Raw genomic sequence first — 18870 nt, forward strand, 5'->3', positions numbered from 1 at the left:
CCTTTCATAACAAGTATCCCACCCACATTTGTGGGTTTCCAGACAGTACGGTCAAGCAGGGAAAAGCACTGATCAGTAGCATATGGTTAGCTATGATAAATGAACAGTATTATCATAGGAAATCTGTGGTAAAATGCAAGACTACAGTACCAAGGTAAACTTTTCTAAGGTCTAATTAAGCCACGTGCACAGTATCTTTCCAGCATACTGAAAAATCTGATGATGATAAAACATGACATAAATTCATCAGTGCAAAATCTGAGCAGCAATCTGTTTAATTTAGTGTCGAGCAACTGGAACCCCTAGAGGGAGCCTCATCCCTTGCAGTGTTTCAAAGCCGGCCGCACTGCACTGCCACACTTACATTTTTACCCTCTGTCTCCAGTTCCAGACCGGCCTTCTGCAAATTAATTTCAAATTCCTTTCTCCTTTCCTAGAAGGAAAACAAAAAAAAGAGAGAAGAGAAGGAATACATGTTTACAGCAGGTACTCCAGAGTGCATCTCTGTAAAGTCAAGAATGTTTTGGTTCAAATACTGGATTGAACGAGTTTGATTTAACCACTGAGCCTTTTCACCAACCCTGCTGCCTGTAAGGACATCATCCAAAATGAATTCCAGTGTGTTTAAATCATGTTATACTGTAGACGCATGCTCCAGACTAAACTGCCCACTGGCAGCCCTTCCACACACTGCGGCTCCCCTGGACCTGATTCTTGTGATCTGCAGTTTCCTGTCTTGTCCCACAATCTGTCAACTCCCTTTACTCGCTTACTTACTGGATTTGAGCAATGTTTTGTTTAATACGCAATACCATAGATGTGCACCGCTTGTGTTTTGTTGGTTGACAGTGTTTCAGTCTAGCCAGGGTTTCCCTTCACACTCTGGTGACACTGTGTAGTACCAGACTGCTGCTAGCTTTTTGATTTATTTAAAGGGGAAGTGTCATTCAAATCGCATGTCTGGACTACAGCATTCACAACTGCTGCTGAGCAGGGTAGCAGAGCAGTGCAAAGGGAAGCGCAGTGACCTCTTGTGAAATGTGAACAGTGCAGAATCTGCCACTGGAGACCGGCGTGATCCTGACTGGAGCACTTTACATGGATGAGCAAAACTGCGCCACGTCCGTCAGCAGTGACAGAACATTTACAAGGGGAGTACAGTGAGTCCTCATTATTTCACCATTTGATATTTCACACCTTTTTTTTTTATATCATGTGGACATCGTTCAAATTTACAGCGCATTCAAATAATTTTGCACAGTCAGCTGAGGTGGCCTCACAATCCTCCAAGCTAAACTGTCCACTGGTAGGCATTCCACCCCTGGCAAACTCCCCTTAAACCCAGAACAGCTTAGCCTTTCATTTATCTGCAGGATTAGAAAACACAAACACTGAAAGACTGTAAGTTACCAGTTCAGATGCATCATTACAGTGATCATCATTACATTGTCTTAAACAAAGAGCCGATTACATGGCAATACTAGCATGCCTTGGGGTTTTGTGTGTGTTAATGTAGGAAGTTACATCTAGTTTCAGATCTCGAATCACATGCCCATAAACACCAGATCTTTTATTGATCTAAGTGGCAGTGTAGCACAGTTCTGCAAGTTGTAAACCACCTCCCCTCCCCCACCCCAGCTAAACAGAATACTGCTTTAAAATCTGTATATGCAAGACCACTGTTACTTAAAATAGACTCTACTTAATGAAAGACTATATATTAGTATTGCATGGACAATATTTACTGCAGCAATCTGCCAGGAAGAGATACTTGGATGTTAATTTAGCAGCTGGCCAAAAATGCAAAGGCACAATGGACTTCCCTTCTCCCCTCGGCACTTTAAAACCACAGAACTACAGTACAAGAATCATCTCAATGCCTCAGAATGATCCAAGAGAAATACAGTACTGTTAATGGAACACATGAATGCACAGAACCACAGCCTACGTAACTGCTCCCTCCTCCCCCCAATGAAAGGTATACAAGGGGGAAGGCGACTGAAATGAAACAATAAATGTGCTTTACCGCTTTCTTCTCTCCGTCCTTCGTGGGGTCGTCGACGTACGAGAGGACAAAGTCGATCCTCCGGATGCCATCCCTGAAGAAAATTGAGTCTTTGCTCTGAGGCCTTTTCTCTATCTGCAAAAAAAAAACCTAGCATAGGTGAACCTGGCCCTCACTTAGGGGTTCAAAACTAATCACCGAGGTCTAGTAGAAACGGACCAGAGAGCACACTTTCACAGCTGGAACTTCAGTACATGTGCTTCACTTCACAGCAGAATGCAGGATGTTTTCTTACCTGATTCTGCAGGACTGCTCTGTAATTCACACACCAGCACTCTGGTAAAGAGCTTTCAAATCAATGCACTGCAACTGGCAATTGGAAAACTCTGCTGTACCAGACATGTGGTCAATTCCAATTCCACCAGTGTGCCCAGGTTCGACTACAATTCCAACTCCAATTCAAATTCCACAGGTGTGCCCAGGTTCGACTACAATTCCAATTCCAATTCAAATTCCACAGGTGTGCCCAGGTTCAACTACAATTCTAACTCCATTATAAATTGCAATGAATTACTAGTTGCACAATTCATATTGTAACTGACCCCAGGTCTGCACTGCACTCATGCACAGCATCCAGTAAAGACATGCAAGCTCTAGCATACTACCTGATTGCACTGGCATTTCTTTTACTCTGCAGCTGTGCAATATCACATGGCAGCCACCGCAGTTTTCCTTGGCTGAACAGACGTTAATAGTCTTGGAAATGCCATCACTTTTACAAAAGGGAGGAGGGGAGTGGAGAGGGGAGGTACTTTGCCCCAGATTCTCTGTCTGAATTCCTTTACCCCTGCACAGGAACATGAGCCGTCTGTTTACAAGCAGGCATGCTCTAACTCTGGACAGTTACATCCAAAATCACTGAGCATGAAGCAGCACAGCCAGCCATGGAAACCTGCACTCCTACACAGAAGCACACAGCTCCCATGGAGACCCAGATAGTGAGCTTTCCTTGGAAACAGCGCTTACTGGGCAAGCGGTCATTCAACTACGTGGGGCTGTCAGGGCCAAGTGTGCAAGGTCACCCAAGCATCATACAAAGAGCCTTTAGGCAAATCAGAATGTGTCCTCCCCTGTCTTAGAGAGGCACTGAGGAGGGAGGTGGGTGGGGTGTGTTCCATCTTATAGAGGCTCCACCACTGAAACCACAGTGTGTTTCTCAATGACCGATAGGGATTCGACTTCCCCTTTCAATATCACAGCAGAAAGTGTAGCATGCGACCGCCGGGCTGTGAGCAGAAAGGTTAACAAAGTGTTAAAGGTGAAGTTATCTAACTAACACCAAGTAGGGCCAGAAACATTCAAAACACCCCTGTTGAAATAAATACTTGTATTTTTGGTTCTGTAGCCACAGAATCGAACTATTGACCTTTAAAAAGCACGGAGGCCTGCAGAGCAGGAGCAGGGCAGCATGCAGCTCTGTTGTAGGAGGAATGATTGAAGGATGTTCTCCGGCACTGTGATACAGACCCTCACTGATATATAGAACAGGCTGCGATCTGGCCTTTATTATACAGGAAGCAAGGTTTGTATATCATGGGGCATGGGGGGGGAGGTTAGTCAGCTGGTATTTCTTTTTTCTGTTTTTACAAGCTTGACGTCGTGTGATCCGTGTGCACTGGCACAAAAACTCTTCCCTCGGTACTGCAAGTGAACGCACTGGAAGCAGCTGACAGAGCACCCTGTCCCTCCCCCACCCCGCCTCCTGCAGCAGTTCTTTCCCAAGCTCATCTGACCTCAGCTTGCTTTTAATAGCTCTGCAGCAGGGTGGGAGAGACCAAGCCTAGCTTCAGCAGCCTTGCAGAGTACACTGTTCAAAGAAGACCTTGATTTGTGCCTACTGTTTATTGTAATTGTATGCACAGATTTACAGGGTGGGGGATACTGCTGAAGGGAGGAACAGAGCTCTCTGGTGTGGTGGCAGCACATGCAGGGTCACATTACAGCAGAGATATTTTCAAACACGACAGTCCTGCACTGGCACAGCTGCGCTGCCAGTCACTGTTCAAAAAGAGGCCAGCGAAACACAGAAAGAAGCATCTGACAACTCCCAGTGTAAACGTATGAGAGAGAGAGAGAGAGAGAGAGAGAGAGAGAGAGAGAGAGAGAGAGAGAGAGAGAGAGAGAACCCACTGGTTATTGACCTGGCTGGGACATTAAAACAACACCCCGCCAGCCCCCTCACGATGCTGGTTTAGTAAGGATTCACAGCAATGTCAACACGAGACTAAACTACACCCAGGCAGCGAGCACCTAAAGGCTGGTGGTTATGCAGCAGAGATTATTGAGCAACGCTCCCACCATTGCACTGCGCCATCCACGCAGTGTACCCTCCAATACAGCCTCAGATAGAGACAGGGTCAAACAACACAGCCCAGTGCAGCCCATGGACTCTTCTTCAGAGGGCATGTGTACCACTCGGTATGTTTGACCGAGTGGGGTATGGGGAATATTTAATCTCTTACCTGCTCATCATCCTATAGCATGAGATCTGTGCTGTTGTTTCTGCCTGGTTCAGTATTTGCTGCGCTTCCAAATGATTCAGATTTTGTGAAAAAAAATCTATCCAAGGCTGATTGCAAGCAAATGAGGTGGTGTCTGTTAGCATGTGCAATACTAGTATACTTTTTTAGAAGCCCTAGCTCCGTGGCCCCAAATTCCAGTCCAGATTTTCTTCCCAACCAGGTTCCGGCTAAAGATCAATCAACAAATAAATAATTGACTGGAACAAAATCCTGGACTGGAGTAGATCTCGTGGGCTGGAGTAGCCCAGTTCCAGGCAGAGGGCACACTGCTGCTGGTAAAGAGCAGTTCAATAGCTGTGAATCATGGCAGGCAGAACAGTCCAGGCAGCCCTGCCACTGCCCAGCTCGCCCCCATTTACCATACAGTACCCTGCAGCGGCATTTCAGGAACAGCACCCTCTTCCTCCAGATCTGCGAAACAACCAGCACAGTTTAGGGGCGGCGGTACTGAGATCCCCGTTGTTTAGATCATTAAAATAGACCCACGCCCTCCCTTGCTGGCGTTAATATGATCAATTGATTAAAGTTAGAAAAGCAGCAATTACTTTACATATTTAGTTTTAATAACTGTTTCAAATACATTCCACAAGGCTTTTACTGTCACCCCTCCTTCTAATAAATGGTTTGTGCCAGAAGTAGACAGCATGATTGTTTTCTACAATGAGAGATATAGCGAATCGGTCAGTCTGATTGGCTGAGGGGAACTTAATGGCCTGTCTAATGAACGAATGGTTCTGTGCCTGTGAGATCAGCAATTTCTTCAGTTTGCCGAGTAGATTGTATCATGAATGCGTGAGCAATGCTAAGATTCACAGAGAGCACAACTGAAACAATCAATTAGAGATAATGCCAATTAAAGGACTAAAATATCACCTTAACTGTAGTGCTGTTTGTAATACAGTGTATTTATATCAGAGTATTGTACATCAATACTCCTGCAACGTTTATGCCAGAACAAAACCAATCTGAATTTTTGGTTTGTTTGTGTGTGTGTGTGTGTATGAAGGGCTGTGGGCTCCTTGAGATGAAAGCCGCGATAGAAATGTGAATTGTATTGTATTGTATTAGTTTTAAAAAGTAACTGGAATGCAATAGGGTTCTTTGTCCAGTACACGCTTCCTTAAAATGACATGACCAAGCATCAAGTGAACGGAGCGATTGCACAGCAGTTAGGTGATTGTGCAGATTAGGCTAAACACTCAGGGCTGGGGAGGAGTTCCCTGCGGTCAGTGATTCATAAACCCGTGGTCGATGGTGCTGCGTGCATGACGAAGGGGGCTGTGTACTGTATGGGGCAAATGAGAGGTATGATCTTATAACCTGTGCGAGCGGTAGAGAGGGAGCACTGCAGCACTGTAAAGCACGTTTTAAGGGCTTTCCAATAAAAAAGCAGTTCATTATGGTAAGTCACTGAAGTGAAAGGTTCAGGAACCCCTTAGTCCACTTGAGCTGGAATTTACAACACTGTTGCATCCCAGAGGTGTTATCCTGTGTGTATTACATATATAGATACCAAAAAAATATTGTAGCGTTTTAAAGTAGTGGCTGCAACAGCTATACCACAGTAACCCACTTATATTATCAAGAGGGTAGATAGTATAGAGAATCTGTAGGTGTTGGAAACGAGTTACAGGACTTGTTAAGAACTTTGATTCTCAAATATTCCTATTCACAGCGCAAACAGTACAGTACAGTTCAGCACAGGCATATTAGTTTGGCAAATATAGGATATAGACATGGGGATTCAACAGACTGGTCATTAGTCAGGTGGTGTTTCAATAGCAGGTCTCCACTGTAAACAAGACTCTGCGTCTCAGTCAGGCTTCCCTGGTTAACACGCTTAATTTAATACATTTATAACAGTTTTTTCCAGTCCACTAGATTACCAGTAATGGGCTACTTCATGCCCCCCCCTCCCCAGGTGTTAATGCCATTAATATACATGTGTTAACGACAACACGCGGCCCCCACACACGCACGCACTCACACACACACACACTGGAGCATGGTGGTCATTCCCTGCTTACCCCTTGCATACTGGAGATGAGGCAGGAGGACTCTCTGGTGCTAAGGGTCTGTCATTAAGCATGGAGGGAGGGAAGGAGGGGGAAGAGACAGGGAGATTAGTGGAGAAGTGGACGAGTGATGGGATGTGGTGAGTTCAGAGGTTTCCGATGGGTAATCTCCTCCTCGGCCCCCTTTCAGGCACCAGACACTTTGCAGCTCCACTTTGTCTGACCGGTTTTGCATTAAAAAAAATAAATTATAAAAGTTTACACATATATATATATATATATATATATATATATATATATATATATATATATATATATATATATATATATGTATATGTATATGTATATATATATTTTCATTTCAGATGATGGACAGTTATAGTCAGCTGGGATTTCTGAAAGTCTCCTGGTCCTCAGACTTGTAATGTGATGTTACAATGGAGTGAGTTGAACAGTATGACTAAAACAGGGTCAGGAAGAGGCAGTGAGGCGCCAATGGGGTCCGTGGCCCGGGCCGAGGTGTAAGAATTGCAAGTGATGAATGCAAGCCACGCAGTACAATATCAAACTTAATCTGAATAAGAAAATGAAATCATAATAACGGCCAAGTGAATTGTCAAGAGACACGATCCAGACCTCAACTGCTGACGATCTGCACCTTGATTACAAATATCAAATTAAACTAAAACAGCAAGGCGCATTTAAAACGTTGACATGCTAGTGGCAGGATCATCGTTGGAAACCAACACAATTAGCTTGCGTTAACGTGTACACAATGCAGAAGGAACGTTCCATTTGCAATACCTTGCAGAAATGAAAAAAAGAGAGACTGGCACAGGGACACATTATGCACGGCACAAACTCAATTTACATTCCGGCACCTTCATTTGTACCTGCAACTTGTCATCAGTGAGTTTATACAATGGTGTGATGGTGCTTTGTCTTCAAACTGAGATTCAAACTGAATCGCTTCTCACAGTGCAGGGTGAAAATAGCAGATAAACATGCTGGAAGACAGATCAGACACATCTTTGCACGTCGGTGCTTTCAGAGTCTCTAAAACAAATACAAGTTTTACATGTTTTTGGCTGTGTAATAAAAGCTGGCGAGGGATATGAGCTACTGCTAGACGAGGGTTTGCAGTGCACTGCGTGTTGCCAGATGTTAAGGATCGTGTTGATACAATATGAAGTACTTCTGAGGGCAGGGTAGCCAGCACAGTTCGTAGAAACCACGCTCACAGCATTAACCTTTCCCCAATGGGATTGCCCCTTGCAAAAACCTCCCCCGTAACTCCACCCCCTGTTTTCCTGTTTCTACAAACTGTGTTGCCGTCCCTTTCCTAAAAATAAAAAAACCTTCAGCTGGTGATGGGAGGGATGACTCTGCCAGTTTTCTTGTGCTGTCACTGTAGCCTCCAGCAGGAAGTGAGACTAGAATACACCCTGCTCTCTTCCTGTTGTGCCCCATCTCTTTACCTCTCTGCCTCACACTGCAGAGCTGATCTCAGGGCACCAGCATGTTTGCAAGACTAGATCTCCTATTCGAGTTGTTTAATAAGGTCTAGGTTTTCATTTTCGGTCTATTTGGCAATCTATTTGAACTGCTGAATGAGAATAACACACGTGCCTCATATCCGCTGAGAACAAAGGCTCCAGGAAATCACGTCAAAAGCAAAAAGTAAACTAAAAAGTAGAAGAAAGTTCAAGATGTTGGTGGAAAAACAAGAATACAATTCACAGTCCAAGGACAGCAACTTTGCAGTCAAAACAAATACCCTGGCGCTGAAGGAAAATTCCCAGAGGATTAAGACAATTACATTTCTGAAACTGCAGGAAGGATGTGTAACGATAAATTGCACAGTGTTTGCATTAGGCCGTGCTAGACTTAACTTAGCATCCCTGTACTGCCCTGGCGTGATCATTGCATCTAGTTTACCTCGGGAATGCCGGGAAGGTGGGAGGCTGTGGCGGAGCTTGGTAGACAGCCGTGTCCATTATTGTCTTCCCCTGGAAGAAAGAAAAAAGAAAAAAATATATAAATAGGCCTAAGTAACGTATAGTTATTAAGGACAAAAGAAAAGGTGAATGGATAAGTGGTCATTATGGCCTCAGTAATGACAATGGTTATTCAAGTTGGGAGAAGTTCCCCATTATACAACTGTAGGTTGATATTACTTCCTCCCTTGCTGGCTGTGGAAGATGATGATGATGACGATGATGATGATGATGATGATATGGAAATGATCTGTCAGTTTCTACGAACACATTTTAACCCATACCCATTTGAAATGCTAAAAGATGGAACTGCATACTATCTGGAGGACAGTGAAACACAAGAGGGATGCTTTCCTGCATATCACTGGCACTGCATGACAATAAAGAACACTGTACAGCAAGGCTAGATTAGGGATTGAGGTTCGGTGTGCTTTTTCATCCAGGGTAGTGCTTTTTATTTCTTTTTTTCCAGGTCACTAGAAAGTTTTAAAAATGACCTGACAAGCGGACTGTGTAAAAAGTGTTTTGAATGGATAATAAGTGTTCCTCATTTAACCTTACAAGCAATTGACAATGAGGGTTAAAAGTAGGTCCACTAACCGGCCCGGGGTTCCAGTTCCTACTGTACATGTGCTTTTAACATGCCGAAGATATTACTATTCCCAGTTCAGCAGGCAATTCATTTGAAATAGGATGGAAAGAGAGAACCAATAAGGATTATAAAAGATCACTGTATGAAATAAACAGGATCAGAAAAGGAACAGCTTCTTTATAACCTTCATTTTGCAATTCTCCCCCCCCAGTTTCAATCTTGTTAAGGTTTCTACAAACATTTTGGAAAAAAAAAAGAATTTAGAGACATGGGCAAAATTGCGCTGATTGTCGTTGAAAGAGAGGCTTGACATTAAATTCCTGTGTATTAATGCAGTAGGAGCAAGTACAAAAAAAAAAGCGCAGGATTCAATCCCTAAACATACAGTATGTACCTGTCTCGTCCGCACCCCCTGGAACCATTAATTGGTACAGATTTTGGAGGGGGGTTGGGTATGATATAAATGAGGGTCATTGCTTATGTGATAAATGGCTTTGTCAAAACAGCCGGGGGGGGGGGGGGTCTATGGAAAGAGAGGATCCTGGACATGAACATAAAATGTATACATATAGAAGAATGAAAACACTGCTGGACAACCAGAACGCTACAGAGATGCTACAGAGAGAGAGAAGGAGCAGTGATCCTGGAGAGGGAATGCGAGCGACACTGGAGAGAAATACAAAGAACGAGGAACGAGCCCCCGACCCGGACACCACAAACACAAAGACTTCAAAACCATCTGAACCGATACCTGCCAGCCATTTCATCCTGTACCCGGTCAGCACTGCTACCCCATCTTCAAGGGAAAAGAAGAGCAGGTTAAGAAAAAAAGAAAGCTCAGGAGACCTGGAGATGCCACCATGGTTTTTGAAAATAAAATATCATAATAACAATAATAGCACAAAGTGTGCCAGAAATCCTACCGTAGAACTGTGCGCGTTATTTAGTTGTTTACATAGGTATGATTTCACGAAAATAGGAGGCACTTTTTTACACAGAGAATTGTGAGGGTCTGGAACCAACTCCCCAGTAATGTTGTTGAAGCTGACACCCTGGGATCCTTCAAGAAGCTGCTTGATGAGATTCTGGGATCAATAAGCTACTAACAACCAAACGAGCAAGATGGGCTGAATGGCCTCCTCTCGTTTGTAAACTTTCTTATGTTCTTATGTTCTAATCACTGAAAACGGCTGCAATTCATGTTTGCTTTAAAAACCTTGGCAACAGCAGGAACTAACTGCCCCATGATATATTCTATACATTGTCAGTGTGCTCCAGGCTTGTTAGCACCTATGTTTTCATCAAAGATCACATTCTACTGTACAGTATGTGGACTATTATAAAGCTTCATTTTATCGTTTGTAAAGTACCACCTTCCTGCAGAAGTAAAGAATTCCACCAGGCAAATTCTTCAGTGATAGAATTTCACATACTGCAATTGAAGAACGGTAGTTCATCACACCCAGTTATCAGTGAGAACTGTTTCTACTAACATGGCTTGTGTTTTTCAGGAACAATAAAAGAGGGTTGAACCTGCATCAAAAACACACGCCAAGTTAGTAGAAACAATTGGGGCAACCCTGACCCCGACCGCTTTTACAGTTATGCCTGTTTGCTTTGTGCTGGATAAGGATGCCCCAATGATTTCGTTTTTGATATCTCTACTTTAAATGGCCGGGCACATTTGATAACTTGGTGTTTTCAATGTGTTTTTGTTTCAGAAACAGAACACATGACATCTCAGAACGAATGCACTTCCAAATGCAAATAAACAGAGTAATAAAAATGCATGCACGGCTTCATTTCTTCAAGCACAGCAGGGTATACAGTGGGCAGTAAATATGCAAAGAAGAGCTACAATTTACAAACAAATTTAGGGTCATGCAAATATTTGAGCTCTGAGCTCCAGGAAATCCATCAAAAAGGTCAGTCATGGATCAGAAGAATGTACAGAGAATCAGACAGGAGGAGGAAACCTCAGTAAACCTCAGGCTTCTCTTTAATCTTTTCAGGGTTGTGTACTGTAGTTCAAGCTTGGAGCTCTGTATGGACAGGATTGTTCCCTTTGCAGTTTGTGAAATCAGTTTTGTTGTCCTAAGCCTAAACATTATCAGTGGATGATAAATCTCCCATCACCGAGGTGTCAGTGGTGCACTGGGTCATTCACAGTCCCAACCACAGAAAAAGGCCTGCAGTGGGCACTATATATTTGATAGTAAAAACCTGTTGTAACTTTCTCATCTCAAGCGTTTTCCATTGGAGCACAAAAGGCATGACTTCTCGTCAACACTTTAGTTTTATTCTACTTCCTATCTAATTAAAGTTTCTTTTTTGAACTATCTTCAGCATGAACCACAAGCAGTGGCTGAAGACTAACACTGTCCTCAGTGGGGTTTTTTATTTTATATTTTAAATAATTATATTTTCATAAACAGTCTCAGTGTTTTGGCAAGGCGTATTGCAGCTATGACGAAAGTGGATCAACGGCAATATACATTTATTTTTTCAGCAATGCAGTAAGTGCAGACTCTCACAACATGAAAGGGCGCGCAGGGAGATCTCACAATGAAACAGGTTACTTTTGATCTTCTACTCAGAGATGCAGGATGACTTGGGAATGAAGCAGGCTGTAGATACTCTTCAGATGTTGAAACACATGCCTTCTTTCTGTGCCTGTTGCCATGGGAACACCCACTCTCAAATTTACTGAAATACTGGAACTAAATACTGTATAGGCCCAAAGCACCTAACCCAGCATTTTTAAACTTCCATTAAACTTCTAATGCTACAGAACTAAGAAACAATATGCATGTAGTGAATGAACTCCCCGAGGTGTAACTGAAGCTTTGCAACATAAGCATTTTCTAGAAAATAAAATGATGGTTTTAAATTTAGCACTGTATCTAATAAATATGACCCTCTGGTAAAAAAAAAATAAAAAAAAAAATCTATTCCTTTAATTGGTAAGCGTGTCTGAAAACCTTTTTCCAGACCTGTAAATATAAAAGATTTTCTTTAGCAGAGATTCATTTTTAAAGAAATTCCAAAGATTTCCACACTGCCAACCCTTTTCCAGCCTTGGTTTCCATGGGAACGGCCTTGCACAGTCTCCATGCTTCACAGCAAACAGCACAGTGACCCTGGAGATGATCACACTGCAGACTGGAGTTCATTTCATGGAAGTAAAGCAAAGGGACTGATCATGCAACGGGCAGATAAGGAGCTGTGAAGCTGTCTTATTTTATTGCAGACCAACCAATCTTAATAATTGCTATAAAATGATGTGCCTTTTCTCTCTCTCTTGCTTGCTTGCTGACCTTGTATTTATTTCCTATGGGTTTACTAGGAACAGTAGAAACTGTAAAACAGAACATGCATAAAAATCACCAAACATGAAACTCTTAACTTCCACTGAAATGATCTATATCTATCTATTTATCCATCTTTATATATTGTTGTGTAAATGTTTGCAACTAGCATGTATGTTTTCTGTGGGATGAATAAAGGTTTGTCTGGTAAGTCAACCTTTCAATAGGTTGTACAAAAATAATTAGAAAGCAATTGGTGTGTGCCCAAATGAAACAAACAATACCTAATACTACATTATCCCTTATAAAAGCCTCCCATAGTACAAGCCTACCAAAGTGTAATAAAGCACAGTGAAAGCATGGTAAAGCACTGGTAGGCACTGCAAAGAATTTGCAAGGTATGGTAAAGCATATTAATAAATATGGCAAACCAGGGTAAACTGTGGTAAAAGCACAGTATAACCATGGAGACAAAACTGCAAGCATAGAGTATCTTATCAACACTATCATTTGATCTAGTTGATGGGTCCTGGTTTCAAGTTCCTGCCTTTACTACTCACTACTTTCATTACCCTGTCCTTACCACCGTTTAGTTCAACTTTGTTTATAAATGGCTTTGAAACACCTAATTAATTACAGCACTAGAGTGACTTCCTTTTTTGGTAGTATATTTACAAATTCCCGAATTACTACTCAACAGACAGAGTTATTTTTAGTCTGGCTACACTGACAGTTTTGTTCCATGCTGAGGCCTTGAATTGCCGCGAGAGATTAGTAAAGGAAGCCCTTCTAAACTGGTGAGGAGGAAATGGGAACGATTCTGGGTCAGTCTCTGCATGTCTGCTGCTCCAGATACAGGCAGCCAGTAGCATGCACGGACTGTACCCTATCAGATAGAGGACCACCCTGCTCTGGGGCTGCGCTGATAACATTCAGAGCTGATGCCCTTCCTGAGCTGCCAGTTATTAGAGTTCTCCAGGCAAGGCTGGGCAGACCCACTGATCCTTTACTGAGGGTCAGGAGCAATAATCCCATTGCAATAGCATCTATAGTTTGTTTTACTTCATTGATATATTTATATTCATTTTTTATATAAAGTCAGTAATTCAACTTAGAGAAATACAGTTTGACAGTGAATTCGACTAAGAGCAGTTCAACTTCTAGTAAAAATATTTGCTTAAGAGTAAGTTCCATTAAGAGCAAGTAGTAAGTACGATAAATGGATAAGAACAATTTCAATTATTATTTTTTTTATTATTATTTATTTCTTAGCAGACGCCCTTATCCAGGGCGACTTACAATTGTTACAAGATATCACATTATTTTTACATACAATTACCCATTTATACAGTTGGGTTTTTACTGGAGCAATCTAGGTAAAGTACCTTGCTCAAGGGTACAGCAGCAGTGTCCCCCATCGGGGATTGAACCCACGACCCTCCGGTCAAGAGTCCAGCGCCCTAACCACTACTCCACACTGCTACCCTATGTAAGACCAATTGCAAAAAATGTGAATACAGTTACCTTTAAGAGTAAAATCAAGTACAAAATACATAAAATAGTTATAACTGAAAGCAGTAGTAGAATACAGCCAAGTGTGGAGCAGTTCAGTGCAAACACAAGGTGATGAACGCGTTGATACAACTGGGTGCCATATACTCCAGTATAGCCAAGGGCTGTGCCGTTGCCAGAGCACCATAGCCATAAAACCACTGGTTACCTGTCGGAAATACAAACCACTCAGTAGCGTTCCTGCCACCACAAGACTGGTTTCTATTGCCACTTAGTATTTGATTCACTTCATTAAGCAGATGCTTCCTCCTCTGGGAAACGTGTGTTTTGGTTGAATCAGCTGATGAGTAAAGCAGTCCCACAACAGGGGAGTCTGTGTGTCACAATCCCAGCTTAACACACAGTGCTGATATGAGAATACTGCTCGAGCAGGGGTGCAAAACTAAACATGAACAATGATACGGCAATCTGCACACACAATCACACAGGGTTACAGTAATAAAATGGTACAATCTGGAAAGCTGCAATGCAAGCAGTCCTTTTCATGGGTGAGGTCAGGAAACAGAAATTACTGTGCAGGTTAAGCTTCTTATAGGTAACATCTTAGGTTTGGTTGGTTATACTTCATTAAAAAGCCACTAAAAGTATATGGTAAGAAACCACGACAAATTAAAAAACAAACGTAATCCTAGCTCCAGACACGACTACAAATGGGGAGAAAGGATGGTAATGCAGAGTTAAGATGCACATGATGTGTCACCATGAAACTCTTCATCCTGTGTGTGTGTGTGTGTGTGTGTGTGTGTGTTTACAAAAGCTGTGGGTCATGGTGGGTAAGAGGAGACTGTGGAGGGGGGGTGGTCGTGGTGACTCACCCAGACTGACTACAGGGCTTCACTGCATGCCCATGTTTAGCTAAAAGGAATTCTGACCATGTGGACAGGATTCTTAAAGGGGATGTGCAGCACAGCTTCCCCCACCCAGTTACTGGTACACACCAACATCCCAAGCTATTCCCTTATAAAAATGTGTTGCTATTCTTTACAGTGCTTTATTACACTTTGCAATGCTTTTACGATGGTACTCTTTTATTAAGGATAATATAGGGTTCGGTATTATATTTTCAGATAACCGTTTAGACTCGGGAATTTCCAATTGTAGCTCATTCAATAAGTGATGAAATACTGATCTAATAATGCAGCAGGATTCAGGATGCAGTAACTACAGAGCACCAGAATATGCATGCAGTGTTCATCAAATATCTCTAAAATGTAATTACAGTGCAGTGCAGCTATGTCAACTGTGATTACTAGCGACAGCATCATTCTGGGAAGCACCTACCGCAATGTAGTATTTTGACTATATCAGGATATAGGCTACAGTAATTAACAGTGGTGGTGTTGGTATGCTTGTATTGTAGCAGTTTTAGTCAGATTCGAAAATGTTCTTTGTGCATTATCACAAGACAAGACTGCTTTCTAGGTATAAGCAATGGTAGCAAGAGGAAGCAACACATCCCAACAAGTTACCAGGAAAATCGTACAGCATACAGACTAGCACATCAGGCACACAGTACCGCATACAGACTAGCACACAGGCTAACCCCCAGGCAAACAGTACAGCATACAGACTAGCACACCAGGCAAAGAGTACATCACACAGACTAGCACATCAGGCACACAGTACAGCATACAGACTAGCACACCAGGCAAACAGTACTGCATACAGACTAGCACACAAGGCACACAGGCTAACCCCCAGGCAAACAGTACAGCATACAGACTAGCACACCAGGCAAACAGTACATCATACAGACTAGCATATCAGGCACACAGTACAGCATACAGACTAGCACACCAGGCACACAGTACAGCATACAGACTAGCACACAAGGCACACCGTACAGCATACAGACTAGCACACAAGGCACACAGTACCGCATACAGACTAGCACACAGGCTCACCCCAGGCAAACAGTACAGCATACAGACTAGCACACCAGGCAAACAGTACATCATACAGACTAGCACACAAGGCACACATTACAGCATACAGACTAGCACACCAGGCACACAGTACAGCATACAGACTAGCACACAAGGCACACAGGCTAACCCCCAGGCAAACAGTACAGCACACAGGCTAACCCCCAGGCAAACAGTACAGCATACAGACTAGCACACCAGGCAAACAGTACATCATACAGACTAGCATACCAGGCACACCTTACAGCATACAGAAAACATACCAGGCAAACAGTACAAGATCTGCGCAGGGGCGCTGGAACTAGGGGTGGAATGGCTTCCATCATATACAGGGGTTACAGTTTTGTTCACTGGCTTTCAGCACCCCACTTTAAAAATGGTTCCAGTGCCACCGGATCTGTATGCTTGTTACTTAACTTTCGATCAAAACCGAGACAGAGGTTACTTAGTTTCCCTTATGCCCTTAAAAGTGGTTTCAAGAACTGTCATGTGACAACACTGTGTCTCAAGCCTGTTCAAACACACACCTCTGAAATTCAAAGCAGTCAAAGTTTAAGTTTTTAACTCCCCAGGCTTCTAGAATTTCTGTCGATTAAACAACACAACTGCTTTTCCATAAATGTCCCGAATGATGCTTAACTAAGTGAATGTAGGGATTGTGCAGTGCCGATGCGTGCATCCTGCGTGTACAACGTATCCTGAAAATGATGTCGTTTTTAAGGGCACAGAAACAGATGCTGTACTGAAAATCTGCTAAACCAGTGTGCGTGTGACTGAGTGTGCGTGTGACTGAGTGTGCGTCGTGCTGCGTGCGTTCTTGTGTGACTGAGTGTGCGTGCGTGTGTGACTAAGTGTGCGTGCCTCTGTGTGTGTGTGTGTGTGTGTTGTATGGGAAATTGAATGCAGAAAAATGTTGTATTATTATTTTACACATAAAGGCTACATTCAACTATTAAACAAAAAGGAAAACTTCCCTCATGCAACTGACTACAAAATATGCTTTACAACCTAAAAGAAATCATACGTTGTTTTAACTTTTATTGATTATTATATTGATTATTATTTTTCTGTACACTGTCTCCTTTGTTGTATCCCTCACACGCTGCGTATCTGTTCTGTGTTTGTGATAGCGTTTGCTCTTGATAACACCTGATTTGACGTGTTTGTTTCGATAACCTGGGTGAAAATGATGTATAATTTAAGGTGAACATGATAACGAGGCCACGCCCTAATTTTCCTACCGACACCCGGCGGTACCGAAGGCATACATCGTATGGTAATATAATAATGGTAAAACCTCACCACACGAGCAGTCCTTATGACCGTTGCTTTTGATTAACGCTTTGCTCTGTGATCAAAACGGGGCCTTCCATGTTAAATTATTAACACATTAGCGCTCTCTTCATTTAATTTTCAGCCGGACTGTTATGTCAACATTACCACCGCATCCCGTGGATACATTTTTAAAAACACCTCGTTGAAATCAACCAGTAAATTATGTATAATTACATACAATAATACAAAACATTCCGAATGCCAATTCTAGAACGGACACGACAATCCTGGGCGTTCTAAACGGTACGACACACAGTGCTGATTGGAAGTCATGACTAATACATTTGTGTTCCCGTTATTATAGTAAATGTAATTTATATATATATATATATATATATATATATATATATATATATATATATATATATATATATATATATATGCTTACGCAGCTAAACTTTTCGTATGCTCAGATCTCTTGGCTAAATTTTCGATTACGTGTGGTGTGTGCGTAGATGAGAAACAAATTATGTAGCATCTTACAGTACTGAACTCAGCGCAACGTTATTACTTTTGAAAAAAATGAAATCTGAAATGCACTTCTAAACTAATCTTCCCGTATGGATTAAAACAATAGGCTAATCATCTATATGGTTTGTGTTTTTATTTTTTAAAACTCACCTCCACTTGATTCGTCCGTCTTCGGGGACATTTCTATTAAAGTTGGTTCTTTCTCGCCCCCCCTTAATTTTTTCATACTGTCCGTCTCTGCCATGCAAAATAACACAAGAACACAATTACTAATCAGACCAACCCGGTACCGGTACCAGTGCCAGTGCCGATGCCAGCCTGCTTTTTGCTATTCCACAAGCCGGTTCGTTCTAGTCTGGTTCTGCAATGAAAGCCTCAGACTCTCTCTTCTCGACGGCTACTTTTTTCTCGGCGTTTTGACAAGATCTCTCTCTCTCTCTCTTAAAGGGGAGTGGCCAGGATCGGCTAAAAAACAAATGAAACCGAGACGTGACATCAAACGTCCTGTACTCTACTCATGTTAGTTAATTACTGTGACTGTTTTTATCTTTTGTAAGATTACACAGCTTCCTCCAATCGTGGTTCGGCGTTACAACCTTACGAATGCACCCAAGTTTTTTCTTTTTTTTTTTTTTTTTTTTTTTTTACTATTTGAAAATATTAGCTATGTTATCTGCGCGCTGTATAGTTAAAATAGATTTTTTGAAGATAGATCACTATTACCTTGACGGCACGATCTCATTCAACTTTTTAATTAAGCTGATTTAAAAAAAAAAAAAAAACTACTCGAAAGAGTAAAATGTAATGAAAGAACTCGTGCATTGATTCCAAAAAGGTAAATTAAACCACGTGGCACAGCAAAGACCGCGGTATTTTTGCAATGTTGCCCATGCTTCCCATGGCAATACAATGGATGTGTCACAGCTTACCCTTGTTTGCCATGTCTATATGCTTTACCATTACCTCGCTGTACTTTTCAGCGCTTTGCGTTGTGCTTTATTACACTTTGCTATGCTTTAACTACGGGAAACTTGAAGGGGGGCAGTTTTTAAACTTTCAAACTTTGCA

The 18870-nt window shown here is 42.2% G+C and overlaps 1 protein-coding gene across 5 annotated transcripts in view; it reads right to left on the reverse strand.

Annotated features, from left to right (window-relative positions):
* The window catches only part of LOC117432309 (anoctamin-5-like), a 33601-nt gene extending 15363 nt beyond the window's left edge, over positions 1-18238 (reverse strand). The window contains exons 1-7 of one of the 5 annotated variants that reach the window (XM_034054025.3): positions 17953-18238; positions 9943-9987; positions 8541-8611; positions 6615-6662; positions 4957-4998; positions 2027-2140; positions 365-433 (exon numbers count right to left, since the gene is read on the reverse strand). In XM_034054025.3, coding sequence (XP_033909916.1) covers positions 365-433; positions 2027-2140; positions 4957-4998; positions 6615-6662; positions 8541-8611; positions 9943-9987; positions 17953-18046 — 483 coding nt within the window. In that variant the 5' untranslated portion in view covers positions 18047-18238. The remainder of the gene's footprint in view (positions 1-364; positions 434-2026; positions 2141-4956; positions 4999-6614; positions 6663-8540; positions 8612-9942; positions 9988-17952) is intronic. The other 4 variants (XM_034054027.3, XM_034054026.3, XM_034054028.3 and 1 more) reach the window with 4 other exon arrangements.
* Between the last annotated feature and the right edge of the window lie 632 nt (positions 18239-18870).

This window comes from Acipenser ruthenus, chromosome 27 (assembly GCF_902713425.1).
Source record: "Acipenser ruthenus chromosome 27, fAciRut3.2 maternal haplotype, whole genome shotgun sequence".
Lineage (NCBI taxonomy): Eukaryota > Metazoa > Chordata > Actinopteri > Acipenseriformes > Acipenseridae > Acipenser > Acipenser ruthenus.